Below are 27,966 nucleotides of genomic sequence, written 5' to 3'. Positions count from 1 at the left end.
CTTTTGGGGCTGCAGTTGCGGATCAGGCAGGCAATGTGCGGGCTAGCAGGGGTACAAGTGTTCCAACTCCTCCTCCCATGCTACAACTAACAAACCACTTTAGTTTGCCCTCAGCAGTGCCTCCCACCCAGAGGAAGGCAGGATCCAAACCTTTCTTCCAAGTTGGTGACCCATCCCACAGAACCGATGAGTCTTACAAATTATTATTTAAAAAAGTGTTCTAGTCCAATAGCCCATCCACACTAGAAGGGATTTCAGAAGAGCATCTGTTCATCCTGATGCAGGAGCTATGCCTGTTGCTTTCCAGAGTTGCTAGAGAAACGCTACCGGACTTGGAGAAAGACTTGGATTGTTACTCTCACTATTTTCTCATCCCAGAAAATGATGGGACTTCAGGACTATCTTGGAGCTCCATCCCCTCATAGCCTTCCTATGGAAGTACAGAATGAAAATACTCACATTGGCTAAGGTCCTATTTGCTCTGTACTCGGGCAGCATGATCGTGTTCTTGGACGTCTGAGATGTGCATTTTCATATACCTGTCCTGCAAATGCTTTAAAAAAAAAAAAATGATTCTGGGGCTCATCAGGAGGCCACTACAGCTTGTACTAGCCATTGCCCTTGCCTGCGCTGCCATATCAACAGTACTACTAACCTTTACATTACTACAAGTGTGACGATTCGGACTTTTCGCTCCAGTATTATTCCCATTTTTTTTTTATAAAGTTTGAACTCTGCGATTGAAATAAACTTTGCATAGGGATGATTTGTACGGTGTCCCAGCCTTGTATCACCAAATTTTTTACTTATACATTTCGTTGAAATCGTCGTGTTTTACAGTCAAGGTGGATTTAAGTGGAAAGAAATCTATTATTTGTTATCATGTTTAAGACAACCGTCTCATGGTGCTAGGATTTGTTTTAAACACCAGTTGGTCTGTGACACGTGAAAAGAAGTATTTTCCGTGTTATTCGTTATGGTTGTTAGACTTTTTTTAGGTCTCGGCTAGCGAAGGCTGCGCTTGCGCAGTCTCGCTCGCGAGACATAATGACTTGGAGAAGAGGGGCTTGAACCCGCCCCTCTTCTTCATTGGCTGGCCTCTTGAATGCTGGCCAGCCATTGGAGAAGAGGTCCGTCACTCCGAACAGGCCCCGTCCTTTTCGGATACGGGGGCGTGTTTTTAGCAACTTTTCTAATTATCTCCTCCAGCCAATGGCAGGAGGAGAACACGCCCCCGAATCCGAAAGCGCCGCTGCCTTTCTCCGAGGCATTTCTGCTTCGCCTCGGAGAAAGGCGGTGGTTAAACTGAGTCAGTTTCCCAAATTAAATAACAGGATCACTTGTCTAGTTTCCCTGCGCAGTCCTCAGCTGAGATTTAAACAAGTTGGACACCAGTGCACCCGTACTGCAACCCAGGCAAGACAGCTTTGCCTGATGTGATTTGTGCAGGGCTTGTTGGTCGGACCATGTCATAGAATAATTGTAGGCTGCTTGTGTCCAATTTAATGTTCTCAGTGCCGTATACAGTATATATTCCTAAACCTGTGCAATCAGAAATTGACGCCTCTAAAAGGTTTTTTTTTTTTTTTTAATTACCAAGAACGATTCGCGTTATTTTCTATGGCGGTTTGGTATCCCAGAGTATAGCTCCAATTCCGGTCACATGGTTTAGGTCTGGTAACCATGAAGATACCGCGGGTTTAACGTCACAGAACCAGCACTTCCTCGTGCGCTCGTGACTTGACACACGAACAACTGCTCGAGGCCGCTGACGGGGGCGGGGCAAGGGCCACTGTCACTCCGGACACCAGGAAGCACGCAGGTCCTCTCCGTCGCGCCGCGTCGTGACGTTAGGCGCTGGCTGGCGTGGAAAATGCCGAACCGAGGCCGTCCTGGCTGTGTTGACAAGATGGCGGCTCCGGGGGAGTATTTTAGCATTGGCAGCCAGGTGTCCTGTCGGACCTGCCAAGAGCAGCGGTTGCAGGGTGAGGTGGTAGACTTTGACTACCAATCCAAGATGCTGGCACTGAGTATCCTTTGACAACGTGTAGAAAGCGGGTGGGAGTAGGTATCTGGTGGCTGCTCGGCCTGGCCCACAGGAAATGCCGGGGCTTCGGACAGGCCTACTTATATTGGGGTTATGATTATTTTCTCTTAAGGAGCAGATGATAGGTCTGCCGATTATGTTTAGGAATACAAAGAAAATGTTATACATGTGCTGAACCAGGGTGTGAACTTTGGGCGACATTCTTCTTTTGGAGTGGCAGGGTTGTTCTGATTCCAGCGGTAGGTCTTGCTGGGTTGTCAGCCTTCTTGATGCCACATGTCTTTTAGGCGACCCCACAATGTAGCTGTGCTCTGAACGCCTTCCGTTTGAAAGGTGCCGCGGGAAAGCTGACGCTCTCCGCAAGTTAAGTTAGTTATACACGTATGTACTATTGTAGGTTTCTTGTTCTCTGCAGCGGGGTGACCCGCATTCTAGCAGTGGGTTCTAGTAGATTACAGCCATGTTGCTGCTGCTATTAAGGAGTTCCGTCACGCTGATGCTGCTGTTGGATATGTTGTCTGTCTCGTAGGCGTGTATGGCAACCGGTTACATGTGATGCTGCATAGCAGTGTATATCAAATAACTTAAACTGTGCTTCTTCTGGGAAAGTTTTCTATAATGTAGCAGTGCACCATAGGTTGTGAAAGTGATTACTGTCATTTTTTTTCCCGTCCGATTTATCTGTGCTTGAACGTAGTGCCACTGCAGGACCCTATCACGGCTTGTGCCAGCTGGTTCATTTCTGACTTGCTAAGTCTGATATTTGACTATTGAATGACAAGGTGCAGTGTTTCACTGAAAACTGATCGCGTCCTATAGTAGTGCATGCACTCGGGGAGAGGATGTGGTCTGTCTGCTGCACTGCCGCCTCCGGTGCAGGAAACCAGGGTTCGAGCCTCGAGGTCGCGTCTACATCCTGTGATTCTGGGCAAATCACTTAATCTCCCCGTGCCTGAATGTGTAATGTAAATACGGTGTTATGTCAAGCGCTCCAATACCTTCGGGTCGAGTTCGCGTTATATAAATATGCAAAAAAAAAAAAAACGGACTAAGTTGACAGGTGCATGTTGTGGTTAGTGTGTGAAAGCGTTCATCCTGTTAAAGCTGAGAAGGCTTACCAGCTTTTCCTTCTCTGTCACCTCTCTTGCATTCCTTCCAACCGAGCCATCATGCCACATAACTCCGATCAGCATGATTTCATTCAGCGCCACACAGTTCCACGCAACACCATTCCATTCCACACACTACCATTCTACACCACACAATTCGACAACACACCTCATAATTCAACTCAACACATATACACAACACACCACATACATCCAATCCACGCCACAGAATACCACATAATCCTATCAAATTCAACAACACACCACGTAATACCATTCCACATAATTCCACTCCATAACACAGAATCCCAGGCAAGGTTTTAAAAACAAAAACATAAACAAAAATAATGTCATGAGCAATGCCAATAGCTCTAACTTTAACAATGCCGAGACCGTTGCATTGTAAATGCTTGTTTTTGAGTGTTGCACGCTCTGATCCCAGCGAGGCCGGCAGGAGCAGACCTGTGACAATTGAAAGCAAACGGAGGTGGAAAATGGACAGATTGATGGGTCTGGTTCCAGACACAGACCTGGATCTTTAAAATGTTAAAACCCAATTATTGGCTTGGGCAAGATGGGCTACTGTCCTGACTGTTTATAGTCGCAGATGTTCACCGACTTTATTTACGTTGTAGATCTGCACGGCTTAGGCTCCATCCTCTGCGGCTGTTTTGTGTGTAGTTTCTCTGCAGGAGCGTGGTTTTGCGTAGTTTATAATGCTGTGGGTTTGCCTTCCTTTTGGACTGGGTCCAGGGGCTAATTCCAGAGTGATGAGGTGGCCGTGGCCAGGAACGCCGAGAGGAATGTTGGCAGAGCACCCAGCCTGGCGCGGATGCTCCGCAAAGACTGGCGCGTGGCCAGCGTCCGCCCTGCAGAGGGAAGGCCACGGCGAGGATGGCTCACACCCCAGGAGCATGTGCGGTGCGGGGTAGGAAATGTAGCCAAGTCGCTGGCATTGTGCTATGTCTCTAGCGCGGTTTCTGATTACAGACCCCACATGAGGGACTAAACGTTTATATTAGATATAAGACTCTTACAAATTCCAAAACCTTCCCGCAGAAACTGAAGGCTTCTCCTGTACACATAGCAACGAGAAGTGAAAGGGATACTTTCTCCCCGATGTTATGTTCTTGCCTCCCTCCAGGCTGGGAGATATTTTTAAGTGAGTTTGTTGCCACTCTTTACTGCTTTCTAAATAGTGGCGTCTTGGCCGCACACTCGATTTCGTTGGTCTGGACAGACACCATGGGTGCTTTTAGCATTAAGATGGTGACCTGGCTTTTCCTCCTTCCTATACCTGTGTGATCGCAGTATGGGCTGTAGGAGCCAGTGCTTGATGGTGTATTTTACAGTTTTTGCACAATCTGTTAGTTTTAAATAAAACCTCCTATTTAAATCGTAATGTTATCCGGCTGTTGTCTCCCTGGAATCCACCGGCGTGGAGGCCAGTACAGCTACGACTGATAGTAAACCGGGCCCCCCTTTACTGGTGGGACTGTGGCCGCGCTACGTTTAGCCTCTCGCATCTAGTAGAGCTCGGAAGTAACCAAAAGGTATCCCACGGCGCTCCATACAATGCCTCGTTTATGGAATATATAATAAATGTCTGCTTTACATTCATTGGATTCGGCGCCTCGGTCAAGAATCATAAGCTCAGAAGGGCCTGAATTGTAGGCCAGCCCATGGCCACTTTAGGGGCACCTTTTTGGGTGGGGGAATTGAAGAAAAACCTGCCTTTGAGCTATGTCAATACGAATCATTCAGGTCAAGAAACATTATTTCAATGTGTTTAAATTATAAATGCCAATCGATCATTAGGACTGTGAACACTGCCCTTCATGAGCCCTCTGCACTTAACAATTTGAGGGGAAATTGTTTTCCATAAAAGTGGCACAGTAAGATTCACCGGACGAGCCTTGTTTGTAGCTTTTGGTTAAAACATCCTGCCCCAGAGACTTCAATCACACCAGGTTATATGCTATCCCAAGATAGACTGGCCCGGGCAGCTAGAATTTTAGTTTAACAGTAGTGTGGCTGGTTGTTGCATGCTGTGTACATGTAGCCGCCCCTCTTTGTCCTTCTTTCCTTTCCCACCCCTTTTCTAGCTCGAGCGTTCGAAAGTGACCAGCAGAGGGCATGTTACTGCGCCACTAACCATATGAAAGCAAATGCAGGTGGTGCAGCATTGTATGTGGAATAATGAACAGCTCAGTTTTACACCTAGTGACATTGCCTTGCATTTTACCGCATCCTATTTTATTTTAACAGCTTTACAGCACACCGCTGCTACTTGTGTGGCTACCTAACGTTCATCTGTGTCTGTGTGGGTATTCTGGAAGTGACCTTGGTGAAGAAACTGGTATTTCGTATTAAACCTTTGTCTCTTAATTAGCTCAGTGGGTATTTGGGGGATGTCACCACTGGTGCTTGGGGATTAAGAGGTTTTTATCACAAACAACCTGCATGTCAAGGATCATTCTGATCTCAGAAGGTGCACTCTGGTGTCTAGTAATAATTTCAAACTGAAGCACACATCTCTGGTCTGCCTGACATCAAAAGCAACCTATATGCTGCTGATAAAAAAAAAACAAGTCGTGTCAAATAAAAAGCTGATTGTAAACTGCAAGCAAATGAAACACAATTATTGCATGTCACCACCACATAGTGAACCATTACCAACTGGAGGCTGCATTTTAAAATAATAAAAACAAGCTGGTCTTCGTTTACAGGCTTGTAATAATCCTTTTTAATTACCTCCAACTGGAAAAAAACAGAAAATAGTTTTTGAAAATAACTATGTATGCGGCATGCATAAATCCTAGTGTAGCTGTCGATAAGGTCAGTTTTCACCTGGATGTCATTGACACCTAGTGCTTTACTCTCGTTGTCTGAGAGCTACCCATGTAAAGTTAATGTATATTGCTTTTATCAATCATTCGCTCAGAGCTCTCACGGCCCTTAACCCATTGAGGGTCCTCCTAATCTCCTGACGGGTCAGTTGTTCTCAGTCTTCCTCCTTTCCCATTTTGATCGCTCTGCTAGTTACCAGAGGTAAGTCGAAGTGAGATGTTTCTTATTCCTTCTCTGAGGTGACCTCAGCAAGACAGCGACCGCCAGTCACTGTGCCTACATTCGTTATCCCTCCTGAGTGTTACAAATACGAAAAATTGGCTGCCATTGTTTTTTTAATGTAGTAAGGTCCACCAAAGCCCGCGACTCTAGTGGTAGAGGCTTCCTGTACAAATGACGACGGACTCAGTAGGTGAATGATACCGTCCAACTATTTTCAAGTAGATCCGCGGGCAGCCGCCAGAAGGTAACAATTCACCATCACTTCGCGTTTGTTCAAGATTTCATACACAAAAATCTAAAAAAGTGAGCCTCCCAATTTCTTCATCTGACAGTCTACTAACCAGCATGCCGGAAGTCTACATTGAAATGCACTTATCATATGATAATGTACATCGGCTGCAAGGGTGTCCAACATTTGCTGTGTTTTTTTCCCCACAGATCTCTCGTCTGCGAAAAGGAAGTTTGCAGATTCTTTAAATGATTTCAAATTCCGGTGCATTGGAGATGCAGAAACGGATGATGAAATCTGCATAGGTAAGATGTTGACCAGATTCTAATAATATAAATGTTTGAGGAGAAAAGCGGAAAGGGCAACGCTGTGAGGTGTAGAAGAGAAAAAAAGATCCCATCTTCATCAGCCTGTGTCAAAATGTTTTACTCAGAAGCAAGACACCTGCAGAAGTTGCGCTATGCATCCACTGAGCATCTTCACTGAGTCCAAACAGAAGCGCTAAATGATGTGACCATCTAAAAGTAATATTGTTTCCGCATCACGCAATATGTCAAGTGTGACTTTAAAATAAACTTGTATTATTTTATCTTTCCCTCTTCCACAGCCTCTTTAAATCTCTTTTCACTCTGAACCAGTCACGCAGGTAAATGCCGTGGCTTCACCCTCAACCTAATCTAGAAGTTGGAAAAAAGTGCGTGGCAGCGGCATACTAATACCATTATTACCCACTCGAGGTGCCAAGTCTGTTTTGGTGCCGCTGCCAATGATGCCCCAAAACTGTCCCACTGACCCCTGTATGCCTGCCCGTGCTTGCACTTTCTGGCTGAGATTCCTTGCCCGTGCTGCTTGCCTAACCTGTGACATTTGCTTCCTGTTGCCTGTCCCATTGTCCGCTTTTCCCAGTTACTTCCTTAGCAGCTCTCCCGCTCTCCCTTCCAGCCCTATATCTTTTAACGATTCTTTCTCCTCTCTTGGACTCTTGACTATGATGATTCAAGCTGTGACTATTCTCTGCCCCTACTCAGAAGCCTGCAGCACCACAGCTGCACAGTGAATTCACAATACCATGAAACGTACAATAACTGACGTTTAAAAAAATAAATAAATAAAACTTATTGACCAGTGGTATCTGTGTGGCCATGAGGGATCATACTAAAAGAAGACTCAATGTCCTGCTTTTAGGTAATGCAGCAATTTGTGATCAATCTTGTACCATTCCTTCTGTACGTGAGGCTGGTGGATAAAGATGATTAAAGTGACCTAACGGAATGGGGACGTCTTTAAAGGTGGGGGGGGGAGGGTGAAGCGACTGGGGGACTGAAGTAGGAATAAGTGCAATCCTGACTGCCCATTACAAGAAACTGATTGAAATAAAAAAAAAAGCATGTACCATTCCGCGAAGCAAGAAATAACTCTACAAGCTGAATATAAAAAGAAGAAAAAGGAAAATTCCTATAATCCCAATTGCAAATTGTATATGATCTATCCAAGTCCAAACACCACAGCAAAATCCGGAATTTTATTAATAAATTACATCACTGTTGTAGTATGGTATCAAATTGGAGTCCATGCTGAGGCTTGGGAGCTTCATATAATACAATTGTACTTAGATGAGAATCAAGGAGTCCCTGCCCCGAGTATTACAAAAGACCAAACCTTTAATCGCAAGGGAGACTCCATTAGCATCCACAGTACAAGATTTGCCTTAGACCATGAAGCACCACTTGATCTTCCCTGCTTTAACGGCATACCTAGTAAAGTACTAAAGGCCATCCTAAACTTTTGGGCAACTTGGTTAACGCCTTTGTATAAGGAATCTTTTCAGCTGTCCTTGGCCACGGATTTCCGATGGATAGATTCTCTGCCCATTATTTAAAAAGGGCAATCGTGGGCAGCCAACCTGCTACCGCCTTATCACCCTGTTAGATATAGAAGGGAAGGAGGCATAAGCAAGAATTCTATTAAAAGAACTATGAATGGATGAGGAAAGTCCCATGATCCCTTCTTACCAGTTTCATGAGTGGATCTGGCACTGTGGACAATATAGTGACCGTGTGATAAGAAGTACTTCCCTCTTTTCGCCTGTTTCATAGTCTACTCAGCTGCTTTCGATAAGATTGATAGACGTATCCTATGGAAAAACTGCAGACATGGGATATTTCGACTGCTCTATTAAAGGCTTTAATTTTGCTATATTCGGATACATGGGTGGAGGAAATGGGGTGTCAAAGAAAACACACGCTAATAGAGGTTTAAAACGGGTGCCTTTTGGCCACTGTTTTTAATCTTTACACAGCTGATATTGGTAACATATTGGTTACAGTCAGATCATTTCCTCACAACTATCGCATCTAACTTGTGCAATACGCTGACTATATTGTACTATTGGACCAAACTTATGTTGGTCTTCAAAGAGCGTGTAGGAAGGTGGATATCTGACTATGGTTACCCCCAACTTTTTGCCTAGTGTCTAGCTGGTTTTTCGACTTAGTTGGCCTGAGATCCTGCCATTCAGGGTCTCAGGCTGTCTGCTCTCTCTTTAAAGTGGACTCCATGTACCCTAGGTACATTCCCAATTGGTAAGGATCACCTTATTGGACCCTGTACAGTGTACCCTAGGTACCCAGGGCATAGGTGTACCCTAGGCCTCCCAGGGGCTGCAGCATGTATTATGCCACCCCTGGTCTGGCCTTCCAATCAGACACAACTGGCTGATCACTCAGCTGGGGCAAGGTCGTGTAATCACCCCTTGCTTAGATATAGTATACCTATATCTACCCTTATATATAGACACATGTGCACCTATCAGTCACTCCTATGGCGGGCCTTAACAATCCTGGAGGCAGAGTGCTTGGTAACATGTGAGATGGTGCTCTAGCATGAGCTGAGCCTGTCTGCAGCTTTCGGAACCATGTCCTTATAGCTGTTCTATGATATAGCCTACCATATACTCTTAAAGTGCCTTATAATCTTAAACGGTTATGGTAACTATGGTTTGGCTGTATCAAAACATGTTGTGTAAGGTGTCTAACACTTTGGAATAATACCCCCATACCATTTCTGGTGATGAGGATATTATTCCTCCCTTCTAGAGGGAGAGACATGTTAAAATCCTACTTTGCTGTTTAACTCTAACCAAAGCCTCAGCATCACAAAATGGATGCTGCTGCCACAGACACAAGTCTGACCTCCTGCTGCTGGGAGTGATCCCAGCCAGGGAGGCTTGGACAATAGGTTTCCTGCTTGGGGAGGTGCTAGCACCTCCCCAGACAGCCTTTAGTGTATTGGGGCAGGGTGGGCTGAAAGGAATGAGACATGCCTTTGGCACACAAGGTGTTCCTTGCATAGTCCAGTTCAAACCGGCGCTGGGGCACTCCAGCTCCAGCTCTGGCGCGAAACTGGACAAAGGGAAGTGGGTGTAACCACCCCCTCCCAGGTCCCACCCATAAGGCGTGACCTAGCAGGTATCCCAGCCCCCCAGATTAGTATAAGAGTGGGAGTTGGGCCTCAAGACTTTAGATTATCCTGAAACTGCAAAACTGAACAGAAACTCTGGACCTTCGACATTCGACGAAAGAAGAAGACTGAAGAATCTCCCTTGTAGCCAAGGAGTGGCTACCCTGTGCAAACAGGCACCATCAAGAGACTACCCTTTGCTTTGCGACCGTTCTACGAGGAACCGACTGCAGAGCCCGACCAGAGCCTTGACTTCCAGACTTCTCCGACCCTCATCCACATCTGCAGCAGAGCTGAGATCCGTGGAGGCGACGAGCGACGTGGGACCGGCTACCTGGAAAAAGTGGCTAGTAACTTACCGCGCAGCTTCTGAGGCACCCTCGAAGTTGTGCACCGGGGATTGAGAAGCCCCAACCCCAAGCACCATCTGCACCGAAGATCAGCCCCCCACACTCCACGAGTCCTGCGTGGGGCCCTTCAGCATTTTCCTGCTTGCCGCGTCTGTCCGGTTGCTTGCCCGCTGGCTAGTGGCCTCTGTGACGACGCACCCTGAAATCTTCTGCGCTGGTTTGGCTCCTCCAGACTGGCTCCCGCTTCTCTGCAAAGAAGAAGCACCCCAGACCTTCCTGGTCTGCACCAGAAGCAAGTCCTCCGTCCTTCGTGGGTTCCGCTTGCCAAGGCTTGGTGAGTCCTAGTCCAACTTCGACGCCGCCGACAGCAAGAGCCTTCGTGGGACAGCTCGCCTCCTGGTCCTGGTCGTCCTCGACGCTTCCTGGTCCTCCTGGCTGCAGCGACAAGCTTCACCTTCACCTGCAACTCTTCACGACATCGCCTGGTTCCTTCCTGGTTCCACGTGGTCACTGGCTAGTGACCTTGACTCTGTCCCTTCTGCTTGCAGGTTTCCTTTCTTCTTGATCCCAGCCTTGGGATCCACCGGACACTCTTCACTGACTGCCTGTCAGCATCTTTCTTCAGGCATCCATAGGAGTCGACGACGAAAACAACGCATCTTCACCCCTATGCACCCGCAGCCTGTGGGCTAGGTAACTTGGGTACTCCGGTGCTCATCAGGATAGTGACTATCCTAGTGTCTAGTTTTCAAGTCTCAACTTCCTAGCTACTCCGGAAGTGTCCTAAATCTACCGTTTCCTAAACTGTACTATTGCTATTGACTTTTACGCATTACGCGTGAGTGTTTCCACTCTGCACACGAATCCCGTGGGCCTCCCACTTCCTAACTAACGCTAGTGTAGTGTAGCCCCAGCGATTCCCTAGGCCTATTCTATTTCCGTGACAGTGGTTCTTATACCACTTACTTAGTATATGGTTTGCGTGGCCCCTGGGGCCTAACTGTATTACTTACCTGTGTGACTTACTGTATGCATAAATAAGACTGTGTTGTACTTACCTCTAATCTCATAAAGAGTGCTGAGGGTTTGCTTAGAATAAATACACTTTATTTTATATATATATCTGTTGTGGTGTCCTTTCATTTGGTATTCAAGGGATTATATATGGTATCACAGCTGGCTTCACATGCCATTCAGAGTTTAGCCTAAGACTGCTCTTGTCCATGCTACCACTATGATAGCTGGTCTATAAGGTTGACTTTACAACCAATCACCATAAGGGTATTTGGACTGATATAAGGTGTACACTATAACTAGTGACATCATACATCAGGCCAACTTCTCACAGAGCGCTTAACAAGTTTCATGTATTTAACCAGGAAAACAAGTTGACCCTTAAATCAAAATCTAAGGTAATGTTTTTTGGAAAATACGCCAATAAAGCTTTAAAAAAATGGCCTGCTGTCCCTCAAGTTTGAGCAATTCTGCCCTGTACATCTACCGTTGCGTTTGTTTTTTCCTGAGAAATGGTCACTTTACCTTCATCTAGCAAACTTGAGGAGCAGAGGGGCTACTCTCACTTAAACATCATGTAGACTTCAAGCCAAATTTCAAAGTTCATCAGCCGCTCCAATTTTTAATTGCTAGCTTTATTTCATGGCCACCAAGGGTACCGTGATAGCCTCCACTCTCGACCAGGACCAGTGCAAAGCATAAAGGAAATTATTTCAGCTGCCAAGCTGCCCTTTAGGGCTAACCTGCGCCTAGATCCATGTCCACTGAATCAAGATCTTGCCTGTACAGCAGAGTTTCTAAAATATTGTCACCAGGTCTCCAGCTCACAATAGGGGATTTTGAAGTCCATAATGAACTTATTTTTGGACGGAGAAAGAAATTGTAACCCCTGCTCAAATTATGTGAAGGAAGCAACCTGATCTCTAGAACGTGAACGTATATGGGACGTGAAACCAACGAGACTGACGCTCAAGACCGTATTGAAAACCAATTCTATCCTACTTTATTAGACAGTCTTTACTCTTACAAGTATGTGCCATTTATCCCTTTCCTGTGCTGTTGTCAGGCGGTCAGAAGTAAATGAAAACTTTTCATAAAACAGATCAAGTTATCAAATAACCTAACCACCTGCAAGCAGCAAAGCATTATTTGAATACAAAGGATAGAACCAAACTCTGTCGATACACAACATTTCTACAAATGGTTTTAAAAGAGCTCCTGGACTCCACTTCATGTTAGTCTATTTTGAGCGTTTTAACCTTTTTACTTTCAGGCCGATATTGTCAAGTATTTATATGCATCTGTGAATTTTACAGTCAGTGTTTTTAATGGTTTTAACTAATCACAGTAAAGAGATTACCCCAGGAAAATATCAAACATTTTCTTTCCCCAAAAAGTTAACAAAGCCTATTTAGTGCATAAAATACCAGATCGATCTAAGAAGCCTGTGGTCTTTTTGCCATGAAGATTCTGCTGTCTCAAAAAATACAGGTAGAGTTAGTGGTATTACCAAAATCAAAGGGGTGGCAGATGTGACAAATTAGTGACAAACACAGAAATCAGAAAGAGTTTAAAAAGTATCTAAGACTACCAAAACTTAAAATACAGGAAAACCGTTGTTGGTGCTATGCATGGACACATGGGGGACTAGTTTGTTTAAATGCACCATTTCACATTTTACCAATATTTGAATAATTCGATGAGTACCTATGAACGGAGTGGGAGCATATTAATATAACACATTTTGCACAATGTACATCCACATTAGTCACACTTAGAGAAAACAAACTAATCGGTATAGCAAAGCTAGAATCCGATATAAAAAAATGTAGTCTCCTATAGGCCACAAAAGAAATGATAGAATCCAGAAAAAGGTGCTTGCTAATTACCAACTTTATCTCAAAGTGTGCGAAATAGGTTGAGGTCAAAAATATTAGAACTACTACAGGATTTTCACTATTTAGTTGGATGACATTGTTCAAGGGGAAAGACTATCCTAAAACAAGAATACTGCCTCGAACATAGAATGTGGTAGAAAAGGAAAAAACAACCACCCAGACAGCTAAAGGTTCTCTCCCCCCCCCCCCCTTTTTCTTGAACAAAGATGTCCTTCCGTTTTGTAGTGACAACAAAGGCAGTCTGCTGTGCAGCATGGCTTAAAGAATTTTTTTTAAAAGTCACCAACGCAGCCAGTCCTTTAAAAACATTATTTTTATTGCTTCTTCGAGACAACAGAGTGGCAACACAGAGGAGAGGAGAGCGACAGACTAGGACACGGGTGAAGAAGGAATACAAGTAAAAGCGATGTGATGCTGGTGTCGATTGCTCTCCTCGTCATAGTGCTAATTATTTGTATTGCTTCTCCAAGGAAAACAGAGGGAAGGAGTTAGCACAGGGGGTCGAAGGCAAGGAGGCAGTTGGGGACGCACATAGACCATGGGTGGTAGTCTGGAGTGCCTGGGGGCAAGCAGATGGATGATGGAGGGTCGCCAAGTGTGAGGTACTGGGGGTAGGAGTACGGAGGGAGAGAATTACATGACGGAGACAGCTGGAAAACTTGCACTCTTGTAAAGTTCTTCAACAAAAACAAAGTAGTTCCTGAAGAAATGCACTGGTGAAGGACATAAGTAATGTGTCCATATCCAGAGGAGGGGCAACCGCACAAAGCAGAAGGAAGCCTACAGAAGCTAACCAATCAGAAGAAAGCAAATGAGTGACAATGGTAAGCAGTGGGTGACCTCTAAGCCCTCTGTAGGATAACAGATAGTATTGCAAGAGGCGCTACTGGTCGAACAGCCAAGTCTTGAGTAGCCTCCTGAAGGTCAGCAGGTCTTGGGTCTTTCGTAGGCTCAGTGGGAGGGTGTTCCAGGTCCTGCCGGCGAGGTGGGAGAAGGATCTTCCGGTGGTTGTTCTATGGATGCGAAGAACGGTGGCGAGTGCGAGGTCGGCGGAGTGAAGCTGGCGGCTGGGGATGTAGAAGGAGAGTCGTCCGTTGAGGTAGGCTGGGCCTGTCTTGTGGAGTGCCTTGTGTGCGTGGATGAGGAGCTTGAAGGATATCCTCTTGTTGACGGGGAGCCAGTGCAGGTTTCTCAGGTGGGGGGTGATGTGGATGTGGCTGTGGTGTGGTACGTCGAGGATCAGCCGTGCAGAGGCGTTTTGGATGCGTTGCAGATGTTTGAGCTTGGTCGGAGCTCCCGCGTAGAGGGCGTTTCTGTAGTAGAGTCCGCTGCTGACGAGGGCCTGGGTGACTGTTCTTCTTGTGTCTGTCAGGATCCACCTGTAGATATTGCGGAGCATGTCAAGGGTGTTTAAGCAGGAGGAGGAGACTGCGTTGATTTGCTTGGTCATAGAGAGCGTTGAGTAGAGGATGATTCCCAGGTTGCGTGCGTGGTCGGTGGGTGTCGGGGGTGCCCCCAGTGCCGTCGGCCACCAGGAGTCGTGCCAGGCTGAAGGGTTGGAGCAGAGGATGAGGACCTCCTTCTTGTCCATGTTCAGCTTCAGTCGGCTGATCCTCATCAGTCCGCGACGGCCTTCATTCCTTCGTGAAGGTTGGATTTGGTGGTGATGGGGTCCTTGGTGAGGAGAGGATCAGTTGAGTGTCGTCGGCGTAGGAGATTATGTTGAGGTTGTGCTGTCAGGCTTCTTGTGCGAGCGGGGCCATGTAGATGTTGAACAGTGTCGGGCGGAGGGAAGATCCCTGGGGTACGCCGCAGATCTCGGATGCTTCGGATCGGAATGGGGGAGGCGGATGCTCTGGGTTCTGCCGGAGAGGAAAGAGGTGGTCCATTCCTGAGCCTTGTCTCGGATCCCTACGGCGTGGAGGCGTGCGCGTAGTGTGCAGTGGCAGACTGTGTCGAATGTGGCGGAGAGGTCCAGGAGGATGAGGGCCGCGGTCTCACCGTTGTCGAGCAGGGTCCTGATGTTGTCGGTGGCGGCGATAAGGGCAGTCTCGGTGCTGTGGTTGCTGCGGAACCCTGACTGGGAAGGGTCCAGGATTCTGTTTTCTTCAAGGTATCTGGTTAGCTGTCTGTTGACTATCTTCTCTGACTTTGTCCGGGAACGGAAGTAGAGAGATGGGCTGGAAGTTCTTGATGTCTCTAGGGTCCGCCTTGGGTTTTTGAGTAGGGCGTTGATCTCAGCGTGTTTCCAGCTCTCTGGGAAGGTCGCGGTCTCGAGGGAGAGGTTGATGATGTTGCGCAGGTTGGGTGCGATGGAGCTGCTGGCTTTGTTGAAGATGTGGTGCTGGAGTGGGTCTGACGGGGAGCCGAAGTGGATTGTGCTCATGGTCTTGATGGTGTCATCGAGGCTCACGTTGGCCCAGGCTAGCAGGGGGTCGTGGTTGATGCTGTGCGGAGATTCTGTTGTGTTGTCTGTTGGGGCTGTCTGGGTGTTGAAACTGTCGTGGATGTCTGCTATCTTGCGGTGAAAAAAGTGGCGAGGGAGTCGCACAGGGCTTGCAACGGCAGGATGTCCTTGGTGTTGGAGCTGGGGTTGGAAAGTTCCTTCACGATGTTGAAGAGCTCCCTGCTATTGTGTGCGTTGTCGTCGAGGCGGTCTTTGAAGGAGGTCCTCTTGGCAGTCCTGATGAGGTGATGGTGGTTGCGGATGGTGTCCTTGTGGGCTGCGTGACTGTCCGGAGTCTGCTCACTGTGCCATTTCTTCTTCGCTTGGAGGCTAGGAGTTCTGGGGTGAACCAGCTGGCCCTCTTGCTGGTGTCACTGTGGGAGGGTTTCTTCAGCGAGGTGAGGGTGTTGGCACAGTCGTCGATCCAGCGTCTGAGGCTGTGGGCAGCATAGTCTGTGTTGGAGGGTTCGGTGGGTGGGCTAAGAGCGAGGTTTGCGTGTAGTTGGTCTTCGGTGATTTTGCTCCAGCAGCGGCGAGGGATCTGTTGGGTGCGGTGGTGTGTGCTGGGTTTCTGGAAGGTGAAGTGGATGCAGCAGCGGTGGTCGGTCCAGTGGAGTTAGGTGGTGTGGCTGAAGGAGACATGGGAGCTTGAGGAGAAGACTGGGTCGAGCGTGTGGCCAGCAGAGTGGGTCGGCGTTGTGACGAGTTGCTTAAGTCCGAGGTTGGCGAGGTTATCAATCAGGGTGGTAGAGTTGCTGTCGTTGTTCTCAAAGTGAAAGTTCAGGTCTCCGAGTAGGACATAGTCGGTGGAGGTCAGGGCGTGCGTGCTGATGAAGTCGGCGATGGTGTCGCTGAACTTGGGTCGGGGTCTGGGGGGGGGGGGGGTCTGTAGACGAGGGTGCCTCTGAGGGTGGAGTTGGGGTCTGTGTGGATCTGGAAATGCATATGTTCGGCGGTGCTGTGAGTGTCGTCAGTGCTGGTCGAGACCCTGATGCTGTTCTTGTGGACGATGGTGATTCCGACTCCGTTGCGGCAGTCTCTGCGGGTGATCTTGTAGCAGTCTGGGATGACAATGGCGATGTCGGTGTGGAGGAGTTGTTCATCCAGGTCTCTGTCAGGAAGGCGACGTCCGGGGATGAAGTGTCGAGCAGGTCCCAGAGCTCGACGGCATGTTTGCGTGTGGAGCGGGTGTTCAGTAGGATGCATCCGAGGTGATTGTGGTCTTTCTTGGCGGGTGGTTCGGCGGCTCTGAGGCTGGTGTAGTTGCAGTTCTGGTAAGTGAAGGGACCCTGTGTGCGTTTCGGGGCGGCTTTGAAGCAGGTGTGGTTCCGTCCGGGGTTGAGAGCGTGAAGTGTGCTGGCATCGTAGCTGCGGCGGTCGTCGTGGCGGGCGCGGGGACCAGGGGTTCTGGCGCTAGGTGCGGTCCAGGCGCGGAGGGGCGCAGACGGGCTTGCCTTAGGAGCGCCTTTGACGCGCCAGCGGCGTGGCCGCCATATATGGGGAGGTGGGAGGGTGGAGCAGCTGGGAGGCGGGAGGCAGGGTCAGCGAATGGGCAGTGAGGGGGATCGGGGTCGCAGCTGCGGGAGCGGCGAGGGCACCGAAGGCAACCAGGCACAAATCAGGGGGCAACGAGGGGGAACAGAAGGCAAAAGAGGGCACAGAATGAAGGGGCAACGAGGGGAACAGAAGTCAAGAAAAACGGGCACAGAAAATAATGCAGGCACAGGGGGGAGACAAACAACAGCGGTCACAGACACCAGAAGACAGTAAGGGCAGTACAGGGAAAGGCAGCGACAGTGATACAAACCTAAGGCCTACCACTGGCCACCAGGGATGAGGCGCAACTTCAGCAGCGGCAGCAGGGTCAGGACACACAGGCGGAGCTGTGTGGTGGGGGAGCGACCTACCTAACAAGGTCAAGGGTCCAAGAGACTCTTCGGCAAAACTTGAAAACTAAGACACCACTGGAAACAGCGATCCAGGTACTGTAAAGAAAAAAAAAATGCAAACAGTAATTTGTCAGAGAAGACTTATTCCAGGGGACTCCCTCCAGAAAACTTTACCCATGCTTTCCATGCTGTGTACCAAAGTGTAGAAAACAAGTATGACATTCATTTGTAAACTGCTGCAGGACATGTGACCAGAATGAAATAAAGGTAATCTCAAATGTTTAGGTTTTTGTGACATTCATGTGGCTTCACCGAGGTACAAATTGATTTATGTAAATTTATTAGAAAAATTAAACATCAAAACATTCTTTGATAAAAATGATCCCCAAAGAGACTCATTTAGGCCCTCTAAAACCACATGTGGCATTACCACAAAGGATGTTTAGAATAGCCATGCCCTTCTAACCATCTGTGGTCCCACAATTACTTGGATGATGCACTGTCTCAAATGTACATTATGATATTCAAAGGTGACGGTATGAGTATAAAGTGAAGATCCACTTTGCACCCTGTTTTCCCCAAGTTAACAGTTGAGACTTAATTTATTATTTGGTACTTCAAGAGCTTCATTCACAGGAAAACTAAACTACCCAGGCCTGACAAACCAGTAACAACTTAACCAATGCTGAACAAATAGCCCTTAAAGTACGTAAGAAAGAGTAGCGGGCGTGGCCTAAGAGCTAGAGTGGTCGACCTCGACGCTGGGGAACTGGATTTGTGTCTCGGCAGGGATGCTCTACATCCTGTGATTCTGGATAAATCACGTAATCTCCCCGTGCCTAACAAAATGATTTGTGTCCATCTGTAATGCAACTGGTGCTCAGGTAAATCGCTCTGATACCTTTGGGTCGAGTTTGCACTATATAAAACTCCCCAAAAATAAATGACTATACTGTCATTGAAAAAAAAAAAAAAACTGAAATGTGTAACATTGTGGTCATGGACAGCCTGGTTTACATCAATTAAATTGACGGAATTGGTGGATGCAATGTCATATGAGCCTCTTAATGGAAATCCAAGACCTCAGATGATAGATACAGTAAAGGCCTTTTTTCCAAATGGTAAGAAGTGAAGCTTCATTACAGATTTGGAATTTAGAGTTCTTTCGACACCTAATCCAGTAGCACCTTGCATCTTCTGTTTTCAAAAATTCATAAACCAGGAGCATTTCCTGCAGTTATTGTAAAACTGTCTGGAATAGGTTCTCTGAGGGCAATATTAGATTTCTTGTCATCCCCCTAGCTCTAAATGTATTTTGTATTCTATCCAAAACGCAAAGGATATTATGAACAAAATCTAGGATATTAATTTGGAACCAGGCATTGTACTGGTCACTGTCTTTTTTCTGTACACATGCTTACCAACAGAGTATGGACTTCAGGCTGTTAGTTACTAATGGTATAACCAAAAAGCTTCTTGTACTGACACATGCAGGAGATCACATTTATTGTCCACAACATCTTCACCTATAGACGACAAAAATGGAGAGTAGTAAGAAGCTCAAACGTTTCATCTTCCAACATTAACATATTCATGGATTGGTTTAAAGATGCACATCTGGAGCAGATAAAAAGCAGAATACTCTGGTCATATCTCTTAAATACAGCACAATTCAAATACACAAGATATCAGAATTTACTAATTAGAACACCAGATTTTCGTTTGATAATATGCCATTGCAAATTTACAGATTTGGAGAGCTCTATAAGATGAATAACAGACATTATTCAGAAGCAGGTGCGAGCCATTAGTAGCCAGTGTGGAAAGTATATTTTGGCTGTCCATTTGAAGCGTTTGCCTAAAACACACCAACGATCACAAATCAAATATCTTTGTATAAAAACTGTTTAAAAAAAAAAAAAAGACTACATTTTAACATTAAGAAAATTGGAGGCTACACGAATGCCAAACTAAGATGTAGATTATGGACTGAACCAAAATAAAGAGATATGTAAATGGCCTTCCATCTAATTGTATTACAACTGTTCCTTAATAACACTGCCATTGGAACACAGTAGTCCTGCTCTGTTCAAAGTAATCAATTATTTCTAATATTGCATGTATTTACAGTTATAAAGAACATATGCTGGTAAATTAGATGGAGCTCTTACATCATTATGTACGATATTTTACATCCTTATTATTTCTGCCTCGAAAAAATTGCTTATTTTGTAGATTTCCCTTTCTTTTTTATTAACACATTTTATTGAATTTCGTTTATTTGGTAACATCAATAAAAGCACCAGGTTCAAGCCACATGGGCCACTGAAAGAGCACCTGCGAGTGTGCAGTAGAAACGCAGAGGTACACTTTGCAACAAACATGGTAGATATCTCTGAAGCAATAGCATATATACACTGTACATCAGAAAACGTTTCTGGTCCCAACCAATGCGCCCCAAGTCCCCAGTCCATACCCCCTATATTCAGTCATGTTTCTGGGGGACTCCCTGCGCCTTATATATCAGTGTTTCAAGTGCAGCTCAGAAGTCTATGCCACGGACACACTCCTGTATGGATAGTGCCTGCGCATACCTCCAATGCCTTGCGAGGTCTCTCTTGGCCACCATGTATGCTGTGACGAGCAGATAGCTCTGGAGTCACCAACGATTACATAATACCCATTAAAACGATCCTGGGCTCAAGCACCAAGGAAATGCCACCATTCACCGGATAAACCTGTTGACAGCCTTCCAGTGCGCCCGCGCCTCGAGACAAGTCCAAATAATATGGTAAAGGGTACACCTGCTTTAGACCCACACCTCAAACACACCGGGTCACGGGCCCGACCCATACGCCAAAGTAGCTCAGGAGATTAATGCATCCTATGGAACCCTCGAAACTGAATCAAGAGAAGTCCTAGAAATTGCAAGCATCCTCGAGACCATCTTCGTCTCCACCCGTTCACCATCCTCAATGGCCCTTACATCCTCCTCCCATTGAGCTCTCGGTGTCCCCAGGGGGCCGGGCGTGCTGATAACCAGAGACTTGTAAAGTCAAGAGATGAACCCATCCACCCAGATCGTCAGTTACTAATTTACATTCAATCGGGTCGAATTCTACGAGTGCCGTCAGCCTATCTGTATAAATGAGTCCGAGCATGCAGCAGCTGAAGGTAGCGGTAAAGCTGGGAGGAGTGGAGGCTACATTTCTCTGCTAGTTCCTGAAATTATTGTATGTTCCCATCCATCCAGACGTCTCCCAGTGTGGAGATACTGATCATATACCACAGCCGAAATCCTACCCACCTTGCTGTTTCAGCCAGCCACATCACGTGCCAGAGAGGGGCAGCCCCCGTAAGAGGGACTTCTGTAGTAGGGGATCTCTGTGTATTGTCATAATCTATGAATAATCCCCGCCCATGTGCGGGGACCCCGGAGCAATCAAAAATATCTCTTAAGCTGTCCTGCATTTGCAAACCTGCAAAGACACTTAAGAGACAGACAAAATAATACAGCCTAATCACAACAAGGCTGCACTGGCCAGCACTTCATCTGAAGTGAACACAACAGCCAAAATAAAGTTGAAATGTCATTTTTATTCACATTTGACATGTTCCTTTATTATCACACACTCCCTTCACCAAAATCCCTTTAAACAATAGAGAGGAAGGGGTGGACAGACAAGCCCTATAGGCTGTCATTATGTGTCTGCTAAAGGGATACCGTGCCTTTAAGAAACTCTCCAGAGACCCCCGGTATCCCAGGATGCACAGCCAACACAAGTTACTTTCAGTTCTTTTTTCCGGCTCCTGCTAGCAGGACCCTGGAGCTTGAGCTCTACCCTTTTGGGTGGTTTACTTGATTAAAATTGGATTTTTTGGATAAATAGTGTTTTCATTCGACGTCTAGAGCCTTTGTCTACTACTGCCTGCAATCTGGAGCAGTTTTGGCCCACTCTTAGCATGGCTTTGTTCGATAACTGCCCTGAGTGTGGGAGGAAAAAGGCTAAGACGGACCCACATGATGTGTGTATCCTCTGCTTGTCGCCCTCACATGTCCCAGCTACATGTGCCATCTGCAAAACCTTTTCTAAGAGGACCCTGAGGGACAGGGAGAAGATTCGCCTTCAGGGACAGGAGCAGCAGAGGACCGGTGGGACTTCGGGGCATGGAGGGTCTCATTCCCCCTCCTCCGCCCATGCTTCAGCCCCTGGAGGGACCTCCGGGCAGAGCAGGGAGCAGAAACGGCACCTACCGGCTGGTAGGTCGCGTTCGACGTCGAAGGCGACGACGTCGACGGCGAGAGAGAAGGCACCGGTATGTTCGCCGTCGATCCAGGGCTCTGGGTCGCGGCAGCCTCGGCGTTCGACGTCGAGGGAGGGGCCGGCGAGACCCGGGACCGGGTCGCCGTCGCAGGTGTCACGGTCGACGTCAACAACACATCGACGTCGTACCGAGCCCCATGGACTTCACTCGCCACCTTCGCCGTCGACCCACGGCTCGACGCTGACAGAGTCGACGCCGAGATCCCGGCGCCCGCCGTCCAGGCGGAGACGATCGCCGTCGAGGCACAGGTCGCCGTCTAGGCACAGGTCGCCGTCGAGGCACAGGTCGCCGTCGAGGCACAGGTCGCCGACGTCGAGACACCAGCGGTCGACGTCGAGACACCAGCGGTCGACGTCGAGACACCAGCGGTCGACGTCGAGACAGAAGTCGACGTCGAGGCAGAAGTCGACGTCGAGGCAGAAGTCGACGTCGAGGCAGAAGTCGACGTCGAGGCAGAAGTCGACGTCGAGGCAGAAGTCGACGTCGAGGCAGAAGTCGACGTCGAGGCAGCGGCGACGGAGGTCGAGGCGTGGTTCGACGTCACAGACATCGGGGAACACGTCCTCAGTGATTACGATCTCCAGTCGGGGATCGGGGAGACGCGGACGTTCCCCGTCGGTGGCTTCCACGCGGGACTGGCCCGCCAAGAAGAGGAGAGTGGCCACGAGCCCGGACAGTTCTGGTGGGGGCTCGCCTGCTAGGAGTGATGGGGCTTCGGAACATCTGTCCCCGCTGCGTACCCAGCAGCCGCCTCTGCCTCCTGTGCCCGACCTTCCACCGGCGCCTCCACCGGTGCCTGCCCTTCCTCCTCCTCCTCCTCCTCCTCCTCCTCCTCCTCCTCCTCCTCCTCCTCCTCCTCCTCCTCTCCCTCCGCCCCCTCCTCCGCTGCCTCTGCCCGTGCCTCAGCTGCCTACATCGCCGCCACAGCCACCGCCTCCGCCCCCGAGGGTTCCTCACAGGCAGAGATCTCGCTCTCGCCCTCGCAGGCTATCATGGAGTAGGCGCAGATCGTCCACTCGCTCTGGACATGGACGACGGAGGTATCGGTCTCGTTCCAGAGGCTCGAGGGGCACGTACTCTTCTGGGGCTGGCCGGTTTTCGCCCTCGCTGTCGGAGACGCCTCCTACCCGCGTCTCGCCGGTGGATGACATTGCCACGTTCCAGGAGGTGCTGATGAGAGGGGCTGCGAAGTTGGGGATATCAGTCACTACCCCTATTCCCACTACTTCTGTGATCTTTGAGACTTAGCATAAGGCTCATCTGTCGCGCCCCCTCCTCCCGTTGGTTCCGGGGTTGGAGGAACCTGCAATGGAGGTGTTCTTGACGCCGGCCGTGGTGAAACCGGCGCCCTCGAGACTGCTAAAAAAGTACAGGGCTCCTGACTCGGACCCGGCGTTCCTCAGAGTGGATCCTCCACCGGATTCTGTTATCGTGGCGGCGGCTCGTAAGCAACACTCTACGACGCCTTCATCCACGGCTCCTCCGGATAAGGAGAGTCGCAAAATGGACTCCTTGGGGAGGAGGATGTGCTCCACGTCGGCCACTACGATGAAGGCCGCTAGCGCCTCCGCTCTGTTGGGGCGCTATGACAGGTCTCTTTGGGACTCCCTGCAACAGTTCGCTGCCTCCCTGCCTAGAGACAAGAGGGAGGACTTTCAGGAGGTGCTGAACGAGGGCATGATGGTCTCTAATCAGATCATCAGTGCGGCGGGGGATGTGTCGCTGCTGGCGGCCCATGGGTACTGCCACGGCATACACATGAGGAGGCATTCCTGGCTGCGGCTGACCCCGCTCAAGCCTGAAGCGCAGCAGAAGATCGCCAATTTACCATTCTCAGGCACAACGCTGTTCGGGTCACATGCGGATGACGAGATGGCCCGCATGAAGGCTGAGGCGGAAACTCTGAAGGCGGTGGGGCTGGAGAGGCCCAAGGAGCAGAGGAGGTCCTTCCGATCCTCGGGCAGGCGGTACGCCAAGCAGAGAGGCCAAGGGCGTCAGTCGGGCCACCAACAACAGCCCCAGCAACAGCAGCAGTACCCGAGGCAGTCCTTTCAGAAGCGCCAGAGGGGCAGAGGCCAGCATCAGTCCTCGGCGGGGAACAAAGGCCCGGCCGGGTCGAAGCCCTGAAAAGTTACTTCCCCCTCATCCGTTACCCGCTCCGGTGGGGGGAAGTATTCAACACTACCTGGCAGAGTGGAGGACAATAACGCAGGACAAGTGGGTGCTGAATATTGTTTGCAATGGGTACTGTCTTCGTTTCACCAGCCCGCCCCCACAGATTCCACCAGTGCGCTCCTCCTACATGGTAAGGGAGCTCCAGCGGGAGGCAGACGTTCTGTTAAAAAAGAGGGCGATAGAAGCGGTTCCTTTGCAGCAAAAAGGAAGAGGTCTCTACTCACGGTTCTTTCTCGTAAGAAAAAAGGACAAGAACGAGTTCAGGCCTATTCTAGATCTGCGTCAAGCCAACAAGTGGATCCGCAGAGAAAAGTTCCATATGTTGTCCCTGCATCAGATTTACCCTCAGTTGCATCGAGGAGACTGGCTGTGCGCCATAGATCTGCAGGACGCTTACTTTCATGTGCCGATCGCACCAAAGCATCGCAAGTTCCTGAGGTTTCTGGTAGGCAACAACCATTACCAGTATTCAGTACTCCCGTTTGGCCTGAAGTCTGCACCACGGACGTTCTCCAAGTGCATGGCGGTGGTCGCGGCACACCTGCGGAAGACCAAGGTGTTTGTGTATCCTTACCTGGACGATTGGTTGATCAAAGCGTCCACTTACCAGGAAGCCCAGTGCCATTTCAACAGGACAGCTGCCTTGCTGCATCGCCTGGGCCTGCACATCAACATGTCGAAGTCAGTGCCGATCCCTGTGCAGTGTCTCCAGTACTTGGGGGGCCTCAGTCAATACCTTGACCGCAAGCGTGTGTCCTTCGGAGGAGAGACGCTTATCGATCCGTGGGAAGGCGCGGCATCTCATCTCAGCCCGCTCTCCTACGGTGAGGTCGGTGTCTTCCTTACTGGGGTCGATGGCTTCTTGCATCTTTCTCACCCCCAATGCACGTCTGCATATGAGGCCCCTACAAGAATGTCTGGAGGATCAATGGGACCAGAGGCGGGGGCGTTGGGAGGACAAGATCCAGCTGTCTCAACACGCTCGGCAGTCTCTGACATGGTGGTGTGCCCCAGAGAATGTCTGCAAGGGGACTCCATTTCACAAGGATATTCCGGTCCAGACCATAGTGACCGATGCGTCTCTCCAGGGCTGGGGAGCGCATTCGGGCCCTCTTCAGATTCAGGGGATATGGTCGCAGATGGAGACGACTTACCATATCAACTTTTTGGAACTCAGAGCGGTACACTTGGCCTTGAAGGCGTTCCATCCCTCCTTGAGGACGAACTCCCTGCTGGTTCAGACGGACAATACTACGACCATGTATTACCTCAACAAGCAGGGGGGCTCACGTTCACGCATCCTGTCTCGGGAGGCACAGGCGATCTGGAACTGGCTGGTGGCCAGGAACCTGACGATCACGGCGACCCATCTGCCGGGGGTGCAGAATGCCCAAGCAGACGCGCTCAGCAGGCTCGTTCAAGAGAACCACGAGTGGGTGCTAAACGACGACGTGCTAAGAGACGTCTTCGCAGAGTGGGGCACTCCGGATATAGATCTGTTCGCTACGGCAGAAAACAGCAAATGCCGCGACTTCGCGTCCAGGTACTACCAACCAGGGACGCTGGGGAATGCCCTATGGATCAGCTGGTCCAACAGCTTTCTCTACGCCTTTCCACCCATTCCCCTGATCCCGGCGGTGCTGATCAAGCTGTCGCAATCCAGAGCCAGAATGATCCTGATTGCTCCGGAGTGGCCGAGGCAATGGTGGTTCACCGACCTTCTTCACCGGTCTGTTCGGCCACACCGACGCCTGCCGTGTCGGCCGGACCTTCTCACGAAGTTCGGAGGACAGATGGTTCACCCCAATCTCTCGTCCTTGAGTTTGGCAGCATGGCTCCTGAGCTAGTACAGTATGGACACTTGAACCTGCCTCAGGACTGTATGGAGATCTTGAAAGAGGCTAAGAGACAGTCTACGAGGACTTCCTACGCCTATAAGTGGAAGAGATTCTGCTTATGGTGCAAGGCAAAGGACCTTGACCCTACATCCTGTAAAGAAGATGTTATTTTGCCTTCTCTGCTGCAGTTAGCTCAGTCTGGGCTTAATTTTCAGTCTATTAAGGTTCATCTCGCAGCTCTGACTGCGTATAGGAAGGGCCCTTCTCAAACCTCATTTTTTCAAATCCCTGTGATTAAGGATTTTTTGGAGGGTTTGCGTAAGGTGTCCCCCCCCCCCTGTTAGAAGACCTTCTCCACCATGGGAATTGAATGTGGTGTTATCTAGATTGATGAGGGAGCCTTTTGAGCCTATCCATAAGGCTTCGTTGCAGCATTTGTCTTGGAAGGCTGCCTTCCTTGTGGCCATTACATCGGCCAGGAGGGTGAGTGAGATTCAGGCTCTGTGTTGTCAAGAGCCGTATACTGTTTTCCATGCTTCTAAAGTAGTGATGCGTACCCATCCTAAATTTTTGCCTAAGGTAATCTCAGATTTCCATGTGAATCAGATGATAACTTTGCCTACGTTTTTTCAGCATCCTTCCTCTCCGGCGGAGAGGTCTCTGCATTCACTTGATGTACGTAGGGTGTTGAAATTCTACCTGGATAAGACAAAAGATATCCGCAGGTCGGATCAACTGTTTGTTAATTATGGTTTGGTAAGAACTGGTTTAGCTACCTCAAAGCAGTCCATTTCCAGATGGATTGTTTCCTGTATCCAGCTTTGTTACCAAAAAGCTAATAAAACATTGGGGGGTAAGCCTACGGCACATTCGACTAGAGGCAAGGCGGCTACTACCGCTTTGCTTAGGAATGTTCCCATTGCGGACATTTGTAAGGCTGCCACCTGGAAGTCAGTCCATACGTTTACAAAGCATTACTGCCTGGATTCTGATGCTAGGGCAGATGCGCAGGTTGGACAGGCTTCGCTGAGGAATTTGTTTGCACAGTGATTTGTTGGTGGTTGGACTTACTCCACCGCTTCTTGTTGGTTGGGATGGGCTTGCCATTCTATTCATAGATTATGACTATACACAGAGATCCCCTACTACAGAAGGAGTAGTTTCTTACCTGTAACTCCAGTTCTGTAGTAGGGGTATCTCTGTTATAGTCATAAGCGACCCTCCCTCCTCCCCGGTGGAGTAACCTGACAGTATCAGGCCTGTTGTTATACACCTTCAAAAAAAACTGAAAGTAACTTGTGTTGGCTGTGCATCCTGGGATACCGGGGGTCTCTGGAGAGTTTCTTAAAGGCACGGTATCCCTTTAGCAGACACATAATGACAGCCTATAGGGCTTGTCTGTCCACCCCTTCCTCTCTATTGTTTAAAGGGATTTTGGTGAAGGGAGTGTGTGATAATAAAGGAACATGTCAAATGTGAATAAAAATGACATTTCAACTTTATTTTGGCTGTTGTGTTCACTTCAGAGGAAGTGCTGGCCAGTGCAGCCTTGTTGTGATTAGGCTGTATTATTTTGTCTGTCTCTTAAGTGTCTTTGCAGGTTTGCAAATGCGGGACAGCTTAAGAGATATTTTTGATTGCTCCGGGGTCCCCGCACATGGGCGGGGATTATTCATAGATTATGACTATAACAGAGATACCCCTACTTAAGAACTGGAGTTACAGGTAAGAAACTACTCCATATCTGACATATCGTTTGGTGTGGTGTAGCGCTAAATACCAACAGCGAATGAGGACCTGCGTAACCGGTGGGAAGGCACACAGAGGGCCCCATAAGTAAAGTAAGGAGAGCAGACTGTAGAGGGTGAAGGAGAGCTAATGGCAACCAGTGAGTCAGATCTCACCTGTCTGCCCGGAGCCAGTCAATGTTGACCAATTGCAAGGCCCAGTAGTATAGCCGAATGTTGGCCCTCTCTAAGCCTGCATCAAATGGGGAGTAGCGGCACTTCAGGAAAGATACTCTAGGGTCTTCCCAGCCCAAAGAAAAGTGGTGACCCGTGACTGCCATTCGGTAAAGATGGTGGGCGGTATGATGTAGGGATAATGCTGTAGCA

The 27,966-nt window shown here is 48.7% G+C and overlaps 1 protein-coding gene across 3 annotated transcripts in view; it reads left to right on the top strand.

The window, feature by feature from the left end:
* ARHGAP26 (Rho GTPase activating protein 26) overlaps window positions 1-27,966 on the top strand; it is a 1,692,117-nt gene that overhangs the window by 272,942 nt on the left and 1,391,209 nt on the right. For all 3 annotated transcript variants that reach the window (XM_085618129.1, XM_085618128.1, XM_085618130.1), the window contains exon 2: window positions 6,667-6,762. In XM_085618129.1, the coding sequence (XP_085474255.1) occupies window positions 6,667-6,762 (96 nt within the window). The remainder of the gene's footprint in view (window positions 1-6,666; window positions 6,763-27,966) is intronic.

The sequence above is a fragment of the Triturus cristatus genome, chromosome 7 (genome assembly GCF_964204655.1).
Source record: "Triturus cristatus chromosome 7, aTriCri1.1, whole genome shotgun sequence".
In the NCBI taxonomy this organism is placed as follows: domain Eukaryota; kingdom Metazoa; phylum Chordata; class Amphibia; order Caudata; family Salamandridae; genus Triturus; species Triturus cristatus.
This window is presented reverse-complemented; position numbering and strand designations above follow the sequence as displayed.